Raw genomic sequence first — 20,611 nt, 5'->3', positions numbered from 1 at the left:
TGAGCCTAGTTGCAGTAGACAACATATCAGCGGTACCGGACAAGGTGCGTAAACCACCGTAGATTTTGCCACATTGCACAGTGGCTAAAATCGTGTTTTTAGCGCGTTTATTTAATAGTATCTTTATAATCTGATTTAGCGTGATGGTGTCTTCGAGACATTTTATCAGTAAGTTGACGCGCTTCTTTGAAGGTATTCATCCTTATGAACAATCCCCCTAAAAGTGAGATGAAAAATTTATTTTTTGCACTTCACAACATATAAAGTTTGATTCTCTCCTGAAAAACTTTGTCGAAAACACCGAGTTCGTAATTTCTTTACTTTTGGAGATTTATTGATTTTTATGCCAACAAGTTTTGAGCATGTTCGATGTATAAGCAACCAAGCACATGGAGACGCATGGTGCATTAGTTCATCAACTCTTTCAAGGGTGATTGATTACTACCTTGCATAGTAGGAAATGGTTTTTGATGAAACATTCCTTACATTCGCTTACAACTCTACAGTTCAGGTAATAATTTAAAGTTCATTACTTGTATTTTGTTATGTGTATGAGATTGACTGCCACAATTTGCCCCTTGTCAAATTGCAGTTATATTAAATATGACTAAAAAATCCAATAAAACCGTTATAGCTTTTTTATTTTTAAAGTTTTTAAGTCACAATAGTCACCAAACGACGTATTTTAATATTATCTAAAACTTTCTAGAACATGCACAAAATGTATAAATTAAAGTGAAAAAGATATGATAAAAAAACACATTTTAATGGCTTGTCCGCATAAAACGTAAAAAGTCTCCAAAAGTAACGGAATTACGAACTTGGTGTCTTCGGCAAAGTTTTTCAGTAGAACTTTTGCTACAACTTTTATGAAGAATCAAACCTTATATGTTGTGAAGTGGAAAAAATAAATTTTTCATCTCACTTTTAGGGGGATTGATCAGTAAACTGAATGCCTCTAAAGAATCGCATAAACTTACTGATAAAATGTCTCGAAGACACCATTACGCTAAATTGCATAATAAAGATACTATTAATTAAACGCGCTCAAAACACGATTTTAGCCACTGTGCATTGTGAAAATGGTTCTCGACAACGATCCGACGGGCACAAGAAGGCGAGGTGCGCAGCGGGCAAGGTGGATCGATCAGGTGGAAGATGACTTGCGGACCCTCCGTAGACTGCGTGGTTAGCGACGTGTAGCCATGGACCGAGCCGAATGGAGAAGACTCTTATATACCGCACAGGCCACTTCGGCCTTAGTCTGAATAAATAATAATAATAATCCCATTGTAGATTCGATTGGAAGATGTATCCAAGATTACTTGTACGATCACATTATTCAATTGTTTTGCCTTCCATTTGAATCGCCAGGGATGATTCGGTTGTAACCAGGGTTCGTAATGATCACTCAATCTCAGGAGCACAGGATGCTCCCTCACGAAAATTTTAGGGGAGAAATCGCTTTTCGGGAAAGAAAAACAGCCTGGAGAGTGATAACCATTTTTCGCTCACTTCGATTGCCGCCAAACGTTGGTTTGCTCTTTTTATTTCATATTCGAGTCTTTTCGTGGCACCATAATTGCAAATGGTAGTAGCTTATGTGGACCAAACAGCATAGCGCTTTCATACAGATAGCGTGGTGGTGTGGCTAGAGGGAGCGCATCCCCACAGCTATTATTGTTACTATTCTGGGTTTGAATCCCAGTACGGCCATACAATTTTGTAATTGTTCTGCGATAATTCTCGCGAAAAGTGAGTGAGAGGTAAAAGTGGAGGACACGACAAAAAGATTTTCATCTAACAGGCAAGATTTTCGTTCATCTTCCCAGGCTAATTCTGGAGAAAGATAGATGGGTGAAAGATGATCCTCAAAATGAACAACGAAAAAAGATTTTCCCTTGGCCGGAAAAACGCTGGTCTCATTGAAACGAAAAGTCGAAACCCTGGTTCACGAATAGACACAAGCAGAACTTTACTCTTGCTGTGATTTACCAACAACTCATTATGCGCACACCATTCAGCTACTCTTTCCAGATCTTCGTTCATCTTTCGGATAAGTTCGCCAGTACATTCGTTGATTCTAGACATATACAACTCGACGTCGTCTGCAAACAGCTGGATACAGGAATATTTTAGCACACTAGGACGTTGATGAAGCAAGAGAACAGCAGTGGCCCTAGTACTGATCCTTGTGGTATGCCACAAGTAAGATTCCAGATTCCACCAAATCAGCTGCTTCGACAGAGAAGTTGAACGACGAAATGAGCTTGTCACAAAGCTTTCGATGGGACACTTTGTCGAAGGCCTTCGTAAAATCCAGGAGCAATAAAATACCAACACCTTTTCTATCCAGCACTGACACCAAATCATCGTGAACTCGTAACACAGCAGTTTTACAACTGTGACCCTTACGAAAACCAGCTTGATAATCTGATAGTAGACGGTTTTGGTCGATAAAAACAGTTATTTGCCATTGCAAGATTTTTTCGAACGCTTTCGATAGTGCACAGAGAATGCTAATTGGTCTCAGATTGGCTATGGAATTCAAGTGGGGCTTTTTTTCAACGGTATGATTTTTGCATGCTTCCATCCAGCGGGAAAAAATGACGTTTCAATGAATTTGTTGAACATATACGTTAAATGCCCGACCACCAGAGGAAGGACTAATTTCCAGAAAATGATTGGTAATCCATCTGTTCCAAGCGCATTTGACTTGACGGTTCTAATAGCATTAACGACTTCCCACCACTGTACCGATCGAAAAGAGAAAGCAGACGCAACTGGTGCAACAGGAGTACGCCGATAGTTGTGAATCGAGTCATTATTGTAGTTTTCTAGAAAAACATTGTTGATTTCATCTATGGTATTATTTGTTTCAACGATTCGCATCATTTGGTTCAACGATTCGATATCGAGTCTTGGAACACCAACTCATGAACGGTCCACTGTAGCTTGTAAAAAATTAAGTGATATCGTACCAGCTCGATGGAACTGCTGGAATGTTTGTGATGTTACGCACGGATATATCATTTAGAACTTGGTTGAACGGGTAGATCACATGTTCGGAACTTCAGGACATTTTAGAGAACAGAAAGGACTTGTAGTAGCCTGTAAAAGTAATAAGTACCATTCTATCGGGTCGAATCTCTAAAAAATATATTGAATTTTCTTGTTGATAAAAACGGAATAATTTTGTTGACGAAATCGTAACGTGATAAAATTGGAGCGTGACAAAATCGGAACGTGATAAAATCGAAACATATCTGTATCAGTGAGATCGAATTATGGATTCAGAATTTAGGGCCAAAATACTTTTGTTTTATTTGCAAAAAACGTGCAACAGTGTCACTTATTTTACAGGCACCTTAACTTTATCCGATTTACTTACAGCAAGGGAAACTCTGTCCGATTATTTCCTTATAAAAACTTAAGCAGATCAGAAGTTATGACCAAAATATTATTGTGTTACCCCTTTTCATGGCACTTACTCATAAAGTTGCCACCAAATCCACACCGTTGGAAATAACCAAATGTATGACATATTTGTTAATTATATATCACCCAACCAGCGGATGGCAGATTTTAATACAATTCTGCATAAGAACCTTATTCTTGGGTTGATATAATTCAAATTTGTATTATTTTAATACAATTTTTTGTATAAAAAAGCTTTCAGAATTGTATACGCCAAGATTTTAAACAATAATTGCCAAATTTGTTTTTTGAGTGTGGGACTTTCTTGCAGAGCATGTGTCGTATGGGTTATGGTAATAATATTAAACATATGATAGTTTGTATCTTGTGTTATATGGATACAAGTTCGATATGAACCGTGTACCGCAAACTCGTGATCATAGCCGGAATCTAAACACAATAATCAGTGCAAAGAACATCTGTACCGCGGAACAGCTCTTCGTCTTATTGTTATTAGCTTACGGATTGGAACGGGCTTGAAATCAGTATAATCCTTCACCCTGCAACACTGCAAGGAATCCTGGGCAATGAAAAATGCTTTAGGGCAGTTTTAAAAGACAATAGAAAAGCTTATACAAATATGTCGGTAGTTGTTTTAGAGCAAAAGGGCAAAGGGTTTTACTCGCCTTAGTTAATATTTCCAAACTGCAGTGGTGGTAAAAGGTTTGTGTGACTCAGAACGGTAAACAGTGTATCAAAAAGCCTTTGAAGATGTTCACCAATTTGTTAGTATTTGTATAACTTAATTTTTCACAAATTTCTTTTTTTAGTTTAAAAGCTTTTTGCAAAGCTGTAATTTTTAGAAACATCATATAATTAATTGTTTATTCGTCTTCGATTGGATCGTACAGACTACTCTTATTCTAAGTTCCTTATTCTAGATTTGAAACAATACTTGGACACATTAAAATCAAACAAATTACAAACATTATTAAAAGCTCTAAGGCAGGAGCTAAAGGGATTATTGTATCCGTACGTTGTTCGGTGGGTTGGGACAGCGAGTAAATCAGCGTGACGCAGGCTATGGCTAGGTATGCTCAACTGTACATCCACGAGCAAGTCCGGACAGTCTATGTTACTGCTGATGATGTCATACACTACAAGTCTTCTGAAGGTGAGTCGTCTAGTTGAGAGTAGTTCCAGATTAATTAGCTGACATCGGGCTCTATAGTCAGGTAAGTGCATTGGATCGTTCCACGGTAGGTGCCGAAGTGCAAAACGGATGAACTGCTTTTGAACTCGTTCAATGCGAATCACTTGGGTCGTATGGTACGGCGTCCAAATAGGGGCAGCATATTCTAAAGTACTCCTCACAAGTGCACAGTACAGAGCTTTCAAGGTGTAAACATCGGTGAAATGAGCTGCATTCCTACGAATAAATCCAAAAACTGCGAATGTCTTCGCCGTTATTGCAGAAATATGTTCGTTGAACCGCAATTTCGAGTCCATTGTAACGCCCAAGTCACGAATCGACGAAACACGCTCTAGTGCAGCATCGGCAAAAGTATAGCTGTGCATTATTGGGGATATGATTCGGCAGAAGGTGATGACTTTACATTTCGCTCATTCCGTTTTCATCGCACCAACGGCGGAGTACGTCAATATCAGTTTGTAGAGCAACACAATCCAGCAAAGAGTGAATTACTCTGAAAATTTTGAGGTCGTCAGCGTACAGAAGCTTCGCAGAGGTAAGGCAGTTGGTCAAGTCATTGATATACAGGATAAACAGTAAAGGTCCCAGCACGCTGTCCTGGGGTACACCCGAGGTAATGCTGAAAGTCCTAGACCGTGAGGCACAACACGAACGAAAGCCTTTCTGCCAGTCAGGTATGACATTATCCAATCTGTTATCCATTCAGGGAAACCCAAGTGGCGTAACTTAATAATAGACACAGTATACTCGAAATATAATGTAAACCATATTTTCTTAAATCATGAATTGCTATAAATATATGTCTGACACACATTCTGCAACTGGCTTCGATCATATCTAGTGCAACGTCAAGTGACCGTCATCATTGGAGATCACTCATCCCATTGTTTTTCGAACGGCTCCGGAGTCCCCCAAGGAAGCACGCTGGGTCCATTGCTGTTTTCGCTCTTCGTGAATGACGTAACTTTTATCCTGCAGCGTGGAGGCCTGCTGTTGATGTTTGCAGACGATCTCAAATTATACATCGTTATTCGAAATCTGGCGGACTGCCAAGAATTGCAGAAGCTCCTGGATTTATTCAAATGTTGGTGTGAGCGTAATATGATGGTCCTGGCTGTTTCAAAATGTTACGTAATAAGCTTTCATCGCACTGCCGAAACCGTGGTTTTCGATTATAGTATCGCAGGAACAACTTTACAACGTATGGATCATGTTAAAGATCTAGGCGTCGTGTTGGATGACAGGCTAACTTTCAGACGCCATTTTTCAACTACGATCGACAAAGCGAATCGCCAGCTTGGTTTTATTTTTAAAATCTCAAATGAATTCCGCGATCCTTTATGCTACAAAGCCTTGTACTGCTCATTGGTACGCTCTCAACTCGAATTTGCTTCTGCTGTCTGGAATCCATATCAAGCTGTTTGGACTGCTCGGTTTGAAGCTGTGCAACGCAAGTTCGTACGATATGCCCTGCGCCATCTCCCATGGACGGACCCGCTGAATTTACCACCGTATGCTGATCGCTGTAGTCTGCTGGGGCTAGATGCTCTTGATAAGCGGAGAAACGTGGCGCAAGCCGTTTTCATCGCCAAACTTCTGTCATCCGAGTACGACGTGCCAGATTTGTTGGAAAAAATTCCATTGTATGCACCCTCACGATCCCTTCGACCTCGAGATTTGCTCTTTGAAGAAAGGCATAACACTAATTATGCTGCCAATAGCTGCTTTGTCGCTATGATCCGCCATTTCAACGAGGTGTCGGACCAATTCGACTTCAACATCAGTTCATCCGCGTTTCGTCAACGGCTAAACAGATTTTTTATCAACTGACCTTTAGTTTTAAGTTTTCATGTAGACGACACAGTCAGATGAAATAAGCAAAATAAATAAAATAAAAATATATATTAATATTCCTCCTTAGCGGTAAGACGCGCGGCTACAAAGCAAGACCATCCTGAGGGTGGCTGGGTTCGATTCCCGGTGCCGGTCTAGGCAATTTTCGGTTTGAAAATCATCTCGACTTCCCTGGGCATAAAAGTATCATCGTGTTAGCCTCACGATATACGAATGCAAAAATGGTAATCTGGCTTAGAAACCTCGCAGTTAATAACTGTGGAAGTGCTTAATGAACACTAAGCTTCGAGGCGGCTTTGTCCCAGTGTGGGGATGTAATGCCAATAAGAAGAAGATATATTAATATTCACTAATTACTGAAAGGTTTTTCCGGATTAATTTTTAGAGATACTGTCTCTCTATCTACTGTAAACTCCTTGGTAAACTCTCTCTTATTTGATTGCAAGAACCATCGAAAACCTTAAAGATAGTGTTTTAGACTTGGTAGGGTAAGTGTAATCTGTTTTGACCACATTTTCTAATTTAGCCACCACAGAAAAATATGTATCTATATTTTACACAAACATTCAGCCTGGCCATTTATCACAAGCCAGTTTTCAGTCGGGATAGACATAATTCACTATATAGTTTTAACTCTGGTCTACTTGTAATATGTATCGGAAATCAGCATTAAAACTGATTATTAAGTGGTACGTATTTTCGTGACGTATCAACATGGCAACCCTGTTTTAAGAATGACTAGCGTTGTAACGTTTATAATTTTTATATATTTGATGAGCAAACCTCAATTTTGACTAGAAATAACGAAAAGAGCAGAAATGTATACATAATTGAATCAATGTACAAATTCTGAAATTCACATACACACACGTGTTGTAGCGTCACGTAGCAAACCGCAAACAGGAAACTCATTTTTCAACACAAATTCAACATTTTTATATCGAGCCGATTCTAATTTTTTAAGGATTCAATATATGTTATAATATCGGTATGTCTTGGTATATCAAAGTTTTTCTGTAAAAACCAAGCCAAAGTACGTGGAAACTTTGTAACAGCGGAATGTGTCTCAGTCACCACAACGAGTTGATTGACCAAACCACCATGCGTCTCCATATGCTAGCATGCTTAATATGTAGAAGAACATGTTGAAAGCTTGTTGGTATAAAAAGTAATAAATTACTAAAAATAATTTAATTATGAACTTTGCATCTTCGAAAATGTTTTTCAGGTGAATTTTTACTACCACTTTCGCGAAGACACAAACTATGTAATGCGGAAAAAATGAATTTGTCATTTTCAGGGGTATTGATAAATAAGCTGAATACCTCCAAAGAAGCGCATTAATTTACTGATAAAATGTCTGGAAACAACATTACGCTAAATTACATAATAAAAGAACTATTAAATAAACGTGCTAAAACACGATTTTAGTCACTGTGTAGTGTTTGAGGGTTTGAAACAGTTTATCGCATTTATTTATTAAAAGTTTCAGAACTGTTTTATATCTTTAAAATATATTTTATAAGAATAAATCCCTAAATCACGAAGAAACCGATAACAGCGACTTACCTTGCACTATTGACAGAATCTTGGTTACATTTTTTATGCTGGAGCTCTCGTAGCACAGCCGTATTCTTTTTTATTAGAAATTACCGAAAGAAACCCAGCTTTGCCTGGGTGTTGCAAATGTCACAATGAACTATTTACAGCACCTCACTCTAGATTAATTTCCGTGCGTTTGTTTTGCTTTCCTCAACAGCTGACCCAAAATTGTGTTATAATGTTTTTTTACATTTCCCCGTTAAATTTGCCAGTTTTTTGTATATACAAACCTTGCGGATCCCAAAACGAATCGATTAGGGAAAAAATCTTGCAAATTGGTCAAACCATTCGCGAGTTAAATCGTCAGGAATAAAATCTCAACTCATTTTTATTATACAGAAGAAGATTATTATGAGCGAGCGCAGTGTCACATCCTCCCCAACATGTGGACACCTTTATCTCTAGGCGAATTTTACCGCAACCGTGAAAATGGTCAGCGTTACGGTTGCTGCCTCTCCTTACAGTAGCTCAAGCTGATGAATTTTTCGCCGTAGCATAACCGTAACGGAAATCATGTCAACTATCAACATAATGAATTCCGTTCTATTGAAAGGCCACGTGTTCTTTTCAGAAATATAATTTCTGGATCGGAGGTCTTGATATAATGTATTGGGCGAAGGTGTGTATCTACGGCATTTAATTGTGTATGAAAGTGATTTCTCTGTGATTGAAGGAGAAGAACAAACAGGAAGCTGATTGGTCTACATAAAAAGTTTCGATGGTTCCTCTAATCCATAGTAGCGCCCATGCTCCGCAATTTGTTTGCAACTTATGAGTTACCAAATTCAGTCACATTCAACATTCAAGTAATTGCGAGCATTTTCGTTTGATCTGTGCTTGGGTTTTCTTGTGCTTTCTTGCGAACGGTAAACAATTTAAAAGAAGACAATTAATGTTTACGCTTCTTTAGTTGTATGTCTATCTAATATACGACGAGATTTAAAAAAATTTATTTGTTTTTTTAGCGTTCCTTATGATGCACAAATAAAGGCAATATCAAACTTATGTAGATTATTCGTTACTTTATTCAAGGGTCAAGATTTCAGCATGCAGCCCCAATTTGTCGAAGTTTTTTCGCGTGCGAGCCATTGTTTCTAGTGAGACCAGTAGCAGCTACATACATATTGCGGGAGGAGACCCAAGAAAATGTCTAAAATCACATGCCATTCCTACTGTGTGGTTTGGTCGCACCGTCTGAGGAACACTACAATGGAAGGGAAGCATGGCCCAATGGCGTGGCAGTGCATAATTTCGCTTTATTCGTTAGCCGTGCCGAAGTGATGCGATGGCATGCCAATCCACCACCCGTGAAATACCGGTGTACCTTACTAAGTAAAGGCACACTCTGCCTAAGTAAGTGGGATTGGAAATTATGCGTTGTCAGTGTGAGCAAACTTTTGAAGGTTGATGAAATGGTGTGGATCAGGATAGTTTGCGCTGTGGCTGTGTTTGTTGATTCCCCTTGCTTCACGTAGGTTGGGTTCAAAAGTTTCGTGCTCAAGTGCGGCTTTTGCGTGAAGGCTAGGTGTTTCCCCATCAGCGGTCGATGCAGGATGGATAAACATCGCTGCTTGAATGCAAACCTTAGTAATGACGTATATATACCGCAGACCAGTGAACAGGCTTAGAACCTTTTCATTACCACACGAAAAAGTTTGGTCGTGGATGAAAATGCTGCAGCTGTTGGAGCACATACGTGTCCAGAAATGTGGGAATTAACCAACCGTCGGCGTAAAATACATGCAAATTATGGGAAAAACCTTAGTAGAGGAAATCTTTGTTCGAAAACCGTATTCAAACATGAAGCTTCACACATAATAAAGAGTATGTCTTATATTATTAAAAACAAAAATGTCAATCTTACTATGTTAAATTCACCAATCAAATACTAAACTTCGGTCTAGGAGTTCAAACCTAGCCATCTTCAGCAATGTCTGCTTTGAAGCTGCTGGCTGGGCTCCTCATGAATATTATTTACAGTAAGTGCATGTGTAGATGAGTAACCTTGGGGAAACTATGCAGAAATCAATAAATGTTTAAATAGAAATCCTTTTTTTTAAATCATGTGACGAACACTGTGGCCTCCAAACTTTGATAGATGCAAAACAATTACACTTCAACCTTTGATTATATGGAATACATTTGATACATATAAGAAAATAATCACTCACCTTAGATTCTCTATCCTAGGCCGTCGGTGTCGATGCCGTCGTCGTCGCTCCTTCTTACATCTACAATCACAGTGCATTACGCAAAGAAACACCGACGAGACGACCGTAATGATGAATGGAATCACGAAAAAGTGTATGATCGTCTGCAACTGCTCCTCCCGGTTGTACGCAGTCATCACGACCGTTTTATTCTGCTTCGAGTAGTAACATGGAAACACTGCGCCCTCGAAGCCGTACAGATCGGTGAAGTTTTTGCACTTGACCGTCGGTGGGTAACCGCAGCCTTTTATGTTCACCAAAAGGATCGCTTCCTCCGATCGCTCGATATCGGTCAGATTGAACAGCTCCGAGGGCGTCGCATTAAAAGGGAACGTAAAGTTCAGATCGTCGATGAACGTCACATAGATATGAGTGCACTTGAACACATCCGAGGTGCAACCTTCGCGACACGAACTCCACGAGCAGTTGAACAGCCCGGTCATATCTTCGCGCCGCGTCGTAACGCACATTGTGGGCTGCTCGACGAAGTCGCCGACCAGCGTCGAGATCGCCGGATCGACATAGAGAGGAACCAGGAATAACAGCGAAGCTCCGGCTGTCACCGAGAGGAACGCCAAACTGGAAGTCGTATAGAAGCTGGCATTTTCGCGCAGCGTTCGCTTCGGTGCGGGACCATTTTTTGCTTTCTTGGCAGCCGCTAGTTCCAGCAGTTTTTTCTTTCGTAGCTCTTCTGCTTGTTGTTCGAGCAGAAGTTCTGAGCTACCACTCCTCATTGTTGGTACAGCGGCCAATCAGCAGATTGCAGCACCTGGTTTCGTCCACTTTGCTGGCGCTGTCTGAATACAGTTTAGAGACAACGACGAAAACAGCTAGGACGGTGGACCACCTCATCCCCACCCAACTTTCCGTATCCTTCGTCTGTTCTGGCTCCTCTAAACTCCCTTAACTCTCACTCACACACTCTATTTGAGACCCGCACTTGTTATTTGTAGGTAAATACAAAACTCTTTATCCCTTTCTATAATTCAGAAACCGCACAAATCCCCTAAGCTTTTCACAGTTTTTCACGATATTCTAAAAATAAAAGAGCAATCGTACACTCTAAATTATTCACGTGGCACTTTCCTCGACTGGGAGATACCTTTCTCGCTGGGCATCGCCTGTTGTGTCCTTTCTCGATAAGTATATATGTCAAAACGAAAACTGTCTGTTCCCTTTATCACCCACACTTTTCTTTTTGCTCCTTCTGTGCACCGTTATCTTCTTATTTCTTCATCTTCTTCACCAGTATCCGTTCTTCAGACTCCAACTGGAATGCTCTCCAGACACACCAACACAGGGAGCCCACCACGGCACAATAATCGGAACTGACCGCGGCGGCAGCGATGGATTGTTGTCACTCGGATGGTTACTACCACCCTCTATCCTTTGGGTGATTCTTCTCTCGCTCTTCTCAAGGATCGGTCGTTCTCCGGCAAGCTCCGCTCGTTATGGGCTATCTCAGAGTGGAAACGGCAGAAAGCTTTCGCTCGCACTGTAAACAAACACAAAGAAATGGGTTACAATCAATTAAATTGGTCGTAAAATCTATCATTCGGTTATTTGCACACTCTCTCGCACTCTCATTGGCTTCCGTACACGCAAAAGGATAGGCAGAGCTTTTCTCTTCGCGGGACTCGTGGAATGGGACACTACACGCGGTTTTTGTTTTTCTGTCACCACATTGTGGGAGTAGATCGCCGCCCCCCGTAGCTTTCATCGGTATGCGTGTGCGACGGAAAGTTTGTACTAATCCTTGCTTACAAGAGAACTATACTTCTCATCTCGATTGAGGATTATGGCAACAAGAGAAAGAGACTATCAAACTGAGGTGTTTTTCATTTTACGATGTATTTTTTTTTCTTGAACTGCTGACAGTAGGTGGTGAATAGTTATCGGTTCTCTGGATGCATTTTTTCGGGTGGACTATATTTTTCTTGTACCAATTAGGGAAAATATGTTTGAGATGCCTATCAGCTAATATCGATATAATGTAAATTTTTACTGAAATCCGCTTACAACCATTTGTCTAATAACTAATTATTTACATTACTGGTTACATAACACGTCAATGATACTGCCTCATTATTTAATGATTCCAGTTAGCATTTTTTGGCTGTTTGAAGAAAGCACCACACTAGTCAAAGGACCAGCATGCAACGTCCATTGGCACTCCCGAAAACTTTTTTTCGCGAAGTTTCACGTCAAAGGTGGGAATGGAATCCACACTCCGCAGCATAATGTGACCAATGTTGCAATGAACCATACATATATTTCATTATACAGGCTTCAAAGAGACTAGTTTGCAACATCTGATGTAATATTAAGTACTTTGAATATTTTATGATCAAATTTACAAAACGTTTCAGTTTTCGGACGGCAGAACGATCACGCGATTTGCCGAAATTTTGTGTTTTGCATTGCGCGGCCGGTAATAAAGTTAATTATAGTGCGTGTTGGCTCTTGTTTCGGACAGCAGAACTATCGCGCGATTTGCCGAAATATTGTGTTCTGCATTGCGCGGCCGTCAGTGCTTGTTTTGCCGTGTTTCTGCTCAGTAAGCAGATAGTTCGCGCGGCCGAGTGAGTAAACAATTGGTGCGTGATCGGACGTGTTTCAGGTAGGATTTAGAGCATTCGTAAAATCCGAGTTTTTGGTTCTGATTATAATGTTCGGTGAATAAGTGTGCGTGTTTTATATATAATGGGAAACATTTGTAAAATCCAGGTTACTTTGTCCTCCTTTGGACGGTTCGTAAGTAAATTGATGAATATATTTTATTATTTTTTCAGCATATACTGTTATTGACAAATGCTCTATATTGTCGAATAGAGCTCCCTATTATTCACCTTACCCACTAACACAAATTTTCCTTCCCGAGACATCTATGAAGGTAGTATGGGTTCCCTGCATCTTCACTAGTAGATGTTGAACTAACATTCCTTCCCTTCCTTCCGTGATTGTAAGGACGTGGCCAGGTATACAACTGCTACTGTATAGGAAAAGGTACTAATCCCAAGTACCAATTTGCTACAATATGCAGTAGATTGCTCAATTGAGCATTGTATAGCCACCCACGATTTGTACAATCACATATGCTATGCTAAATTTCACAAAACGTTTCAGTTTATCCTGATATTCATTCCTACATTCAACATCGCATATTTGTCCCATATGAATAGGAAACCCAGCAAAGATGGGACAGATATGCGATTCACGGCAGTACTGGTCTAATGAGCGATTTGTAGATAGTCAGTTTGGTACGGCGGCGAACTTTATTCGATCGCTCCGATTGTGCAGTCCAAAGAACGTACGGTTTCCTGCCACGATGCGTCTCCTAATTTCTCTGCTGGATATTGGAGATCACCAGTGACCCCAAGTATACGAATTCTTCAAACACTTCCATTTCGTTACCACCGATATACAAACTTGTGGTAGGTGGCTTACATTGGCTTGAGCCTTTTCCTATTATTTACCTCGTCTTCGACGTGTTGACTAGTCCAATCCGTTTAGCTTCCCTTTTAGTCTGATGTAGGCTTCCAATATCTTCTCAAAGTTACGTCAATGTCGTCGGCGAAACCAAATAGCTCAACGAACTTCTTGAAAGTCGTACCACTCGTACCCTGCCCTTTGTATGACTTCCTCCAAAGCGATGTTGATTAGCCGGCCTACCTGTATCAAAAAAGGCCTTTAATTTTGTTACACTATCAATTAATTTGAACTGTACCAAGCCGCCGCATTTAACCTGTTCGTCATTTTTCGACTACTTATTCAAAAGGACCTTATTCAAAGTACCCGGGACTTAGGATTCCATGATGGTCGTCTAATTTCTTTATAGTCCTGTCGGTTTGTAATTGTCTTGTTGTTTCAGATTTATTTCTTGGATTTTCGAATTTCTTCTGGTTGACATTAGTTCCTCGGGTAACTCAGCAATGTGCAGCAAAATGTCCTGGTTTGTTGCATGAAAAGCAAAGCTTTACCCTTCTGCTGCTGCTGAATCGAAACGTATCACCCGAAACGCTTGCACCACATCGTTGACAGTAGCAACATTCTGAATTCTGGCTTGGTTCCGCTGTACTCCTTCCACGAGATATCCGATTAGCTCTGTTTCTGGTAAATTCATTATCTCCGCCAAAAGTCGTTTTGATTAAAAATATTCTTCAAAACGAATTCATTATAGTTTTTTACTATAAAATCGACAGCTCTGAGCTTTTTCCTTCAACTGCTGGATCAAAACAATCTTCATGTCTTGTTCGTCGACATTGAGTGGCTGTTTCGTATTTGATAAAGTTTTCAAAAAATGGTTAACGTCTTCTTAATAATGACCGGAAAGTAGTAGATTGTAACGGCTGCCAAGAACAATTGATTGCATTTCCGGCTTGAGTGATTCCAAGGGCAAAACATACTTTTTCATATGAACAATAAAGACGGATCCATAAAAAAAATGAAAAACGATCCTTAAATAACATCTGAATGTTCCTTAAAATGCTATCATAAATCCAAAAAATAGTTCAAGAGATTCCATGAAAAATAATTGTTCGATCTATAACTAAGCTAAAATTTAGCAATTAATAGAGAAATATGTTCCATTAACGGTCAAGAAAAACAATACAATGCTTACTAATTTCCATATGAGATATGACAAATGATCCATAACCCTTTGGAAAATGATCCATAAAAACGACGAGATTTCGATCTCCAAGAATAGATTCCGCTGACCTGATTTCGCTTCGAAATTCTTCAAAAGTTTTTTTTGATTTTGTAGCAATGAAGGGGTGTTCTCGTTTCAAAGCTTTAAGGGTAGTACGCTGCTGAAAAGTACTGTGCAATTAGATAGGACACGGAATGGTCACGGAATGATTCCGCTACTGAAATTTCGTGAGCAGTACGGAGCTGACAAGTACATAAATCAATTTTCCTAACGCTAATAACGCCTGCTGGGTAAAGTAAATGGAGCTGTCACTTTTCCTTATTCCGTACCATTATTCCGTAAAAAAAATTAACATTTCTCCCATACTAAATCAGCTGTCAAATTTACTTTGGAAATTTGATCAAATTTTCCATAAACCCATTCCGTATCAGCAGCGTACTAGGCTTTATTGAAGAACGTACAAATTCTGTCGTTAGTCGAAATCATGGCTTGCTAGTTTTATTTACCATAGCTTCCTACAATACCATGCTGTAACCCTCTGCGCGTTTCAAAGGGACTCAAGAATGCCCCTGAAATTCGAATAACGCACAGCACTCGATCCATTGTTTCTTCGGCCAACCGTATCAGTTTATCTGGAAATCCGTGTTTGTGCATTAGTTGCCATAGCTGATCTCGATCAATTGTATTGAAGCCGATGAATAGAAGTTGTATGTGCACGTTGTATTTGCAGCATTTCTGCAATATCTGGCGTACGGCGGCGAACACCTGGTACGTTCTAGAGCGCCTATATATCTCGCCTGGTACTACCCCACGAACTCTCTTGCAACTGGTGTTAGTCGACGGCAATTTGGGAGAGTACCTTCTAGGCGACGTTCAGCAATGTAATTGCACGGTAGTTGCTACAATCCAGCGTAATGCCCTTTTTGTGGATGGGACACATGACATTTTCCATCCGCTCTAGCGATAGAACCTCCTCCCAAATCTTGATAACTGCCCAGTGTAGCGTTCTAGCCAGTGCATCATCATTGTATTTAAATAACTGCCCTGGTAGTTGTTCAACCCAAGGGGCTTTTTTGTTTTGCAGTCGTTCAATCTCCTCCTGGATTTCCAGGCGATCCGAAGTTGGAAAACGTTTGCCTTGCGCGCGTGCTTCCAGGTTCGTCACCTTACCTCCTTTTTAAATATTTCATAACAAGCAAGAGACGCAGCAAAGCTGAAATAAAAGGATGCCAGTTGAACGTGACTTCCTTATTGAGTGGTGTGCCCTTGGTGAAGGGACCTTTCAACAACGATTCTCAGGCAAGTACGTGCTCAATTCGTTCAGTTCTTTTCCTGAAAAGATTCCCGATTCCAGCCGACACGCTGCAATGCTTCATCCAGCTGTAAATCACTTCCATCGGACACCGGGACGTACACTTGCCTCTAGAATTGTGGAAGGTCCTTATCCATTCATCACAGTCGAGCCACTCCAGCCAGCGATCGTCAACTGTCCCGACCCTGTGTCTGAGACAGGTGAAGGGACCTTCCAACAACGATTCTCAGGCAAGTACGCGAAAAAATGATTCCGGATTCTAGCCGGCACACAGCAATACTTCATCCAGCTGTAAATCTCTTCGATCGGACACCGGGACGCACACTTGCCTCTAGCTTTGTGGAAGGTCCTTATTCGCTCGACACAGTCGAGTCACTCCAGACAGTGATCATCAGCCGTCCCGTCCCTGTGTTTGAGACAGGTGAAGGGACCTTCCAACAACGTTTCTCAGGCAAGTACGATCTCAATACGACCAGTTTAACTCGTGTAAAAAATTCCGATTCCAACCAAAATGCTGCAACGCTTCATCCAGCTGAAAATTGTTCCAACTTATTGCTCGAAATGATGCGCAATTCTTTTGCGTCTATTATCAGAATGTCAGGGGCCTACGCACGAAAACGACGGATTTGAAACTACGATTGTCGGCTTGTGATTACGACATAGTACACACTTATTTTTTTTTACCGGGATCTCAGCAAAATGTTGAACTTTTACCGAGATTCGCACAGCCGTGCCCCAGCAAACATGTTTTTTGCCGAGATTACTGAAATTACTGAAAATCAGCAAATATTTTGCCGAGAATCAGCTAACAAACGCCATTTTTGCTGAAATATCAGTTTTTTATTTTGATGGCGCACGGCTGTGCGGATTTTTGCCAAGCTGCAGAAATAAAAAATAAGTGTGTAGTTTTAACCGAAACGTGGCTACGGTATGATATATGCAATTCAGAACTCTCGTCGGACTACACGATATTTCCTAGTGATCGTAGTGAGTCCACCAGCAACCTTTGTAGAGGTGGGGGTGTGCTAATTTCTGTGAAACATGAACTGAACTGTTTCGAGGTGACTCTCGATGGCTGCATCGAACTCGAGCAAGTCGTATTGTGCGTGAAACTTCCAAATCGATCCGTATATACCTTCGGAGTTTACCTGCGTTTACCAAAATCTGATCCAGCGCTCTACTCCGCCCATTTCTCCGCCGTTCAACGAGTTTCAGACATGTCTTTGGACAACGATATCATTCTACTGCTAGGGGATTACAATCTCTCTTATCTTCCGTGGCGTTTTGACGACGATATCAACGGCTTGCTTCCCGTAAATGCGTCTAGCGAGCAAGAAATTTCTCTAACCGAATCAATCTCCGCCAGCGGTCTGGTGCAAATCAACTCCATTTCGAATCGTAATAGTAGTGTTTGATCTTGTGTTCACGAGCTCGTCGGACATCTTAGAAGTTTCTCAGCCAGCCTTGCCCCTCCTACCAAAAGATGATCATCACCCGCCAGTGCTAATACAAATGGATGTTTGCAGTTTCGTACCCGCTCAAACTGAACGCGATCCATATGCTATAGATTTCGACTTCCGGCGATGCGATTGTTTCTCTCTTAATTCTAAGAATTCTACGATCAACTGGAATCAATATCTCCAGACGCCTTCTATCGATGGTAATGTTGTCTTGTACTATGACAAACTGTATGAAGTTTTTCAATTGATGGTACCTCGTCGCCGAAGTAATAATCACGGTATTAGCAGAAAGCCCTGGTGGAGTGCTGAACTTCGTAACCAGCGAAACAAATTGAGAAAAGCGCGCAAAAGATTCTTCGCCAACAAAACCGACGAGAACAGGAATGCACTCCGACTGGTGGAATCTTCCTACAACGAGCTTCTTGACTCCTGGTACCGTTGACACCTGGACAACTTGCAGTCGAATTTAAAGAACAACCCCTCCATGTTTTGGAAGTTTGTGAAATCTCAGAAGACAAGTAACCAAATTCCGAAGACTATGAATTACGGTAACGCTACTGCAACTACATCTGACGAGGCTGCGAACCTTTTTGCGGCATTCTTTCAAGGCGTCTTCAATGCAACATCTCTACCGCCTGCACACGCAGCAAGCTTCCAGAACGTCCCGGTCCATGAAATACGTCTTCCACGCTTTCAGTTCTCCCATCGTGAAGTGCTAAAGGCTCTTTGTGACCTTGACGTGTCCAAAGGTGCAGGAGTGGATGGCTTAACGCCATTTCTTCTGAAAAGCTGTGCTGAATCTTTTGCGACTCCACTGCTACTGCTTTTCAATCAATCGATGAAAGACAATACGTTCCCTTAATTATGGAAAACTGCAAAAATGATCCCTGTCCACAAATCAGGAAGTAGGCGCAATGTTGAAAACTACCGCGGTATATCGATACTATGTTGTCTTGGCAAACTCTTTGAATCTATGATCCACAAAGTCATATTATCAGCAACTAAACATGTGAAGCTTGTCAACGTTAAATTTCGGACACCCATCATCCGATTTTTTAAAATTTTCACAAACCACTGAGGAGATCAATTTACACGACAGTTGAATCTCTCCGCTTTATGTTTGTCTTTCAGCGGGTTTTCCTTCTTGTCCAAAGAGATAAAATGGCTACAAATCAGTTGGACATTGTCTCAGTGTCCGAAATTTAACGTGGACAGGCTTCAGGGGCCTAGGGGCCCTCCTTAGCCGTGCGGTAAGACGCGCGGCTACAAAGCAAGACCATGCTGAGGGTGGCTGGGTTCGATTCCCGGTGCCGGTCTAGGCAATTTTCGGATTGGAAATTGTCTCGACTTCCCTGGGCATAAAAGTATCATCGTGCTAGCCTCATGATATACGAATGCAAAAATGGTAACTTGGCTTAGAAACCTCGCAGTTAATAACTGTGGAAGTGCTTAATGAACACTAAGCTGCGAGGCGGCTCTGTCCCAGTGTGGGGATGTAATGCCAATAAGAAGAAGAAGAAGAAGAAGGCTTCAATATCGGAACACCAGCATGGTTTCGTTTCACGTCGCTCTACTACGACCAACCTGTTATGTTACTCTAACGTGCTGTTCCGTGAAATCGAACGGCGAAATCAGGTAGATTCGATTTACTTCGACTTTTCGAAAGCGTTCGACTGCATACCACACCATCATGCCGTCAATAAGTTGCGACACATGGGCTTTCCAGACTGGGTAGCGGACTGGATTTTATTCTATTTGACTGGCAGAAAAGCTTACGTTGAAACAAACTCTACCCGATCCGAGGCCTTCAACATCCCTTGGGGTGTTCCGCAAGGCAGTGTGCTAGGGCCTTTAATTTTCGTTCTCTACATAAACGACCTAAACCTTCGAATCTCATCTGCAAAACTACTGTTTGCCGACGATCACAAAATCTTCAGAGTGATCAAATCATTACTAGGTAGATTGCGTTGCTCTGCAGACGGACATTGATGAACTTTTCCGTTGGTGCGTTGAACTTTTGTCAAGAAGACGGTTGAAACTAAAAAGATTATTGGTCCACGACATCCTCAAAGGATACATAGATTGCTCGGATCTTCTCTTGGAGACCCAACTCATCGCTCCTAGTCGTAGGTTACGGCACGCTTCACTCATTGCTGTCCCCATGCACTTGACAAATTATGGGTGTAACAGTCCTTTAAGATCCTGTTTTAGAAATTTCAACGTTGTGTGTGATATGTTTGATTTTAATATTTCTAAGCATTGTTTCAAAACTAGGACTAAGAATGTAGTTTAATTTTAGTCTGTACGATACCATCGAAGACGACTCAATAAATAAATAAAAAAACGAGCTGACTTATATTTGGATTCCGGGAGGCTTATCCTTAAATAGATCTTCAGTTTTTGACGTGGTTGACCAACATACACTGCAGGACAATCTTGGCATGGGATTTCATATATGCTTATAATTTCTTCCTTCAAAATCTTATCTTTAAAAGCACATAGGCGATCCATCAAAGTATTCTCACTTTCATGCCCGGAAATCATGTTGCTTTATAGTAGCTTTTACAGTGATTGTCACCTTTGGGTAAGGTTATTCTTCTAACATCTTCCCTTTCAAGCTACAGTGTAGCGGCGTTCCTTTTCCTTTCGTGTTTTCTTTAAAAAAATATGAACGAATTCAACATCGTATTTATTCAAGTTAGCTGATCTTCTTTTTCTCAGCTTCAAATTCCATCTGCTCCATTTGAATACCAAACAACCGGTGCGCTATTGAGTGAAAAGCGGCTTGCTTTTGTGCACCAAAAATGATTTGATTCCGATACGTTTCCGGTAAATATAAAACATCAGTGTGTTATTCTCCTTTCTGGAAAAGAAATATGCCCTTTATGTTTC

The 20,611-nt window shown here is 40.8% G+C and overlaps 1 protein-coding gene across 2 annotated transcripts in view; it reads right to left on the bottom strand.

The window, feature by feature from the left end:
• Positions 1–20,611, bottom strand: part of LOC134220426 (protein tipE-like) — a 170,622-nt gene that overhangs the window by 68,537 nt on the left and 81,474 nt on the right. For both annotated transcript variants that reach the window (XM_062699483.1, XM_062699485.1), the window contains exon 3: positions 10,258–11,791. In XM_062699483.1, coding sequence (XP_062555467.1) covers positions 10,258–11,030 — 773 coding nt within the window. In that variant the 5' untranslated portion in view covers positions 11,031–11,791. The remainder of the gene's footprint in view (positions 1–10,257; positions 11,792–20,611) is intronic.

Source organism: Armigeres subalbatus, chromosome 3 (genome assembly GCF_024139115.2).
Source record: "Armigeres subalbatus isolate Guangzhou_Male chromosome 3, GZ_Asu_2, whole genome shotgun sequence".
Classification (NCBI taxonomy): Eukaryota; Metazoa; Arthropoda; class Insecta; order Diptera; family Culicidae; genus Armigeres; species Armigeres subalbatus.
Note: the sequence above shows the minus strand (reverse complement) of the source record. Positions and strands in the feature narration are given on the sequence as shown.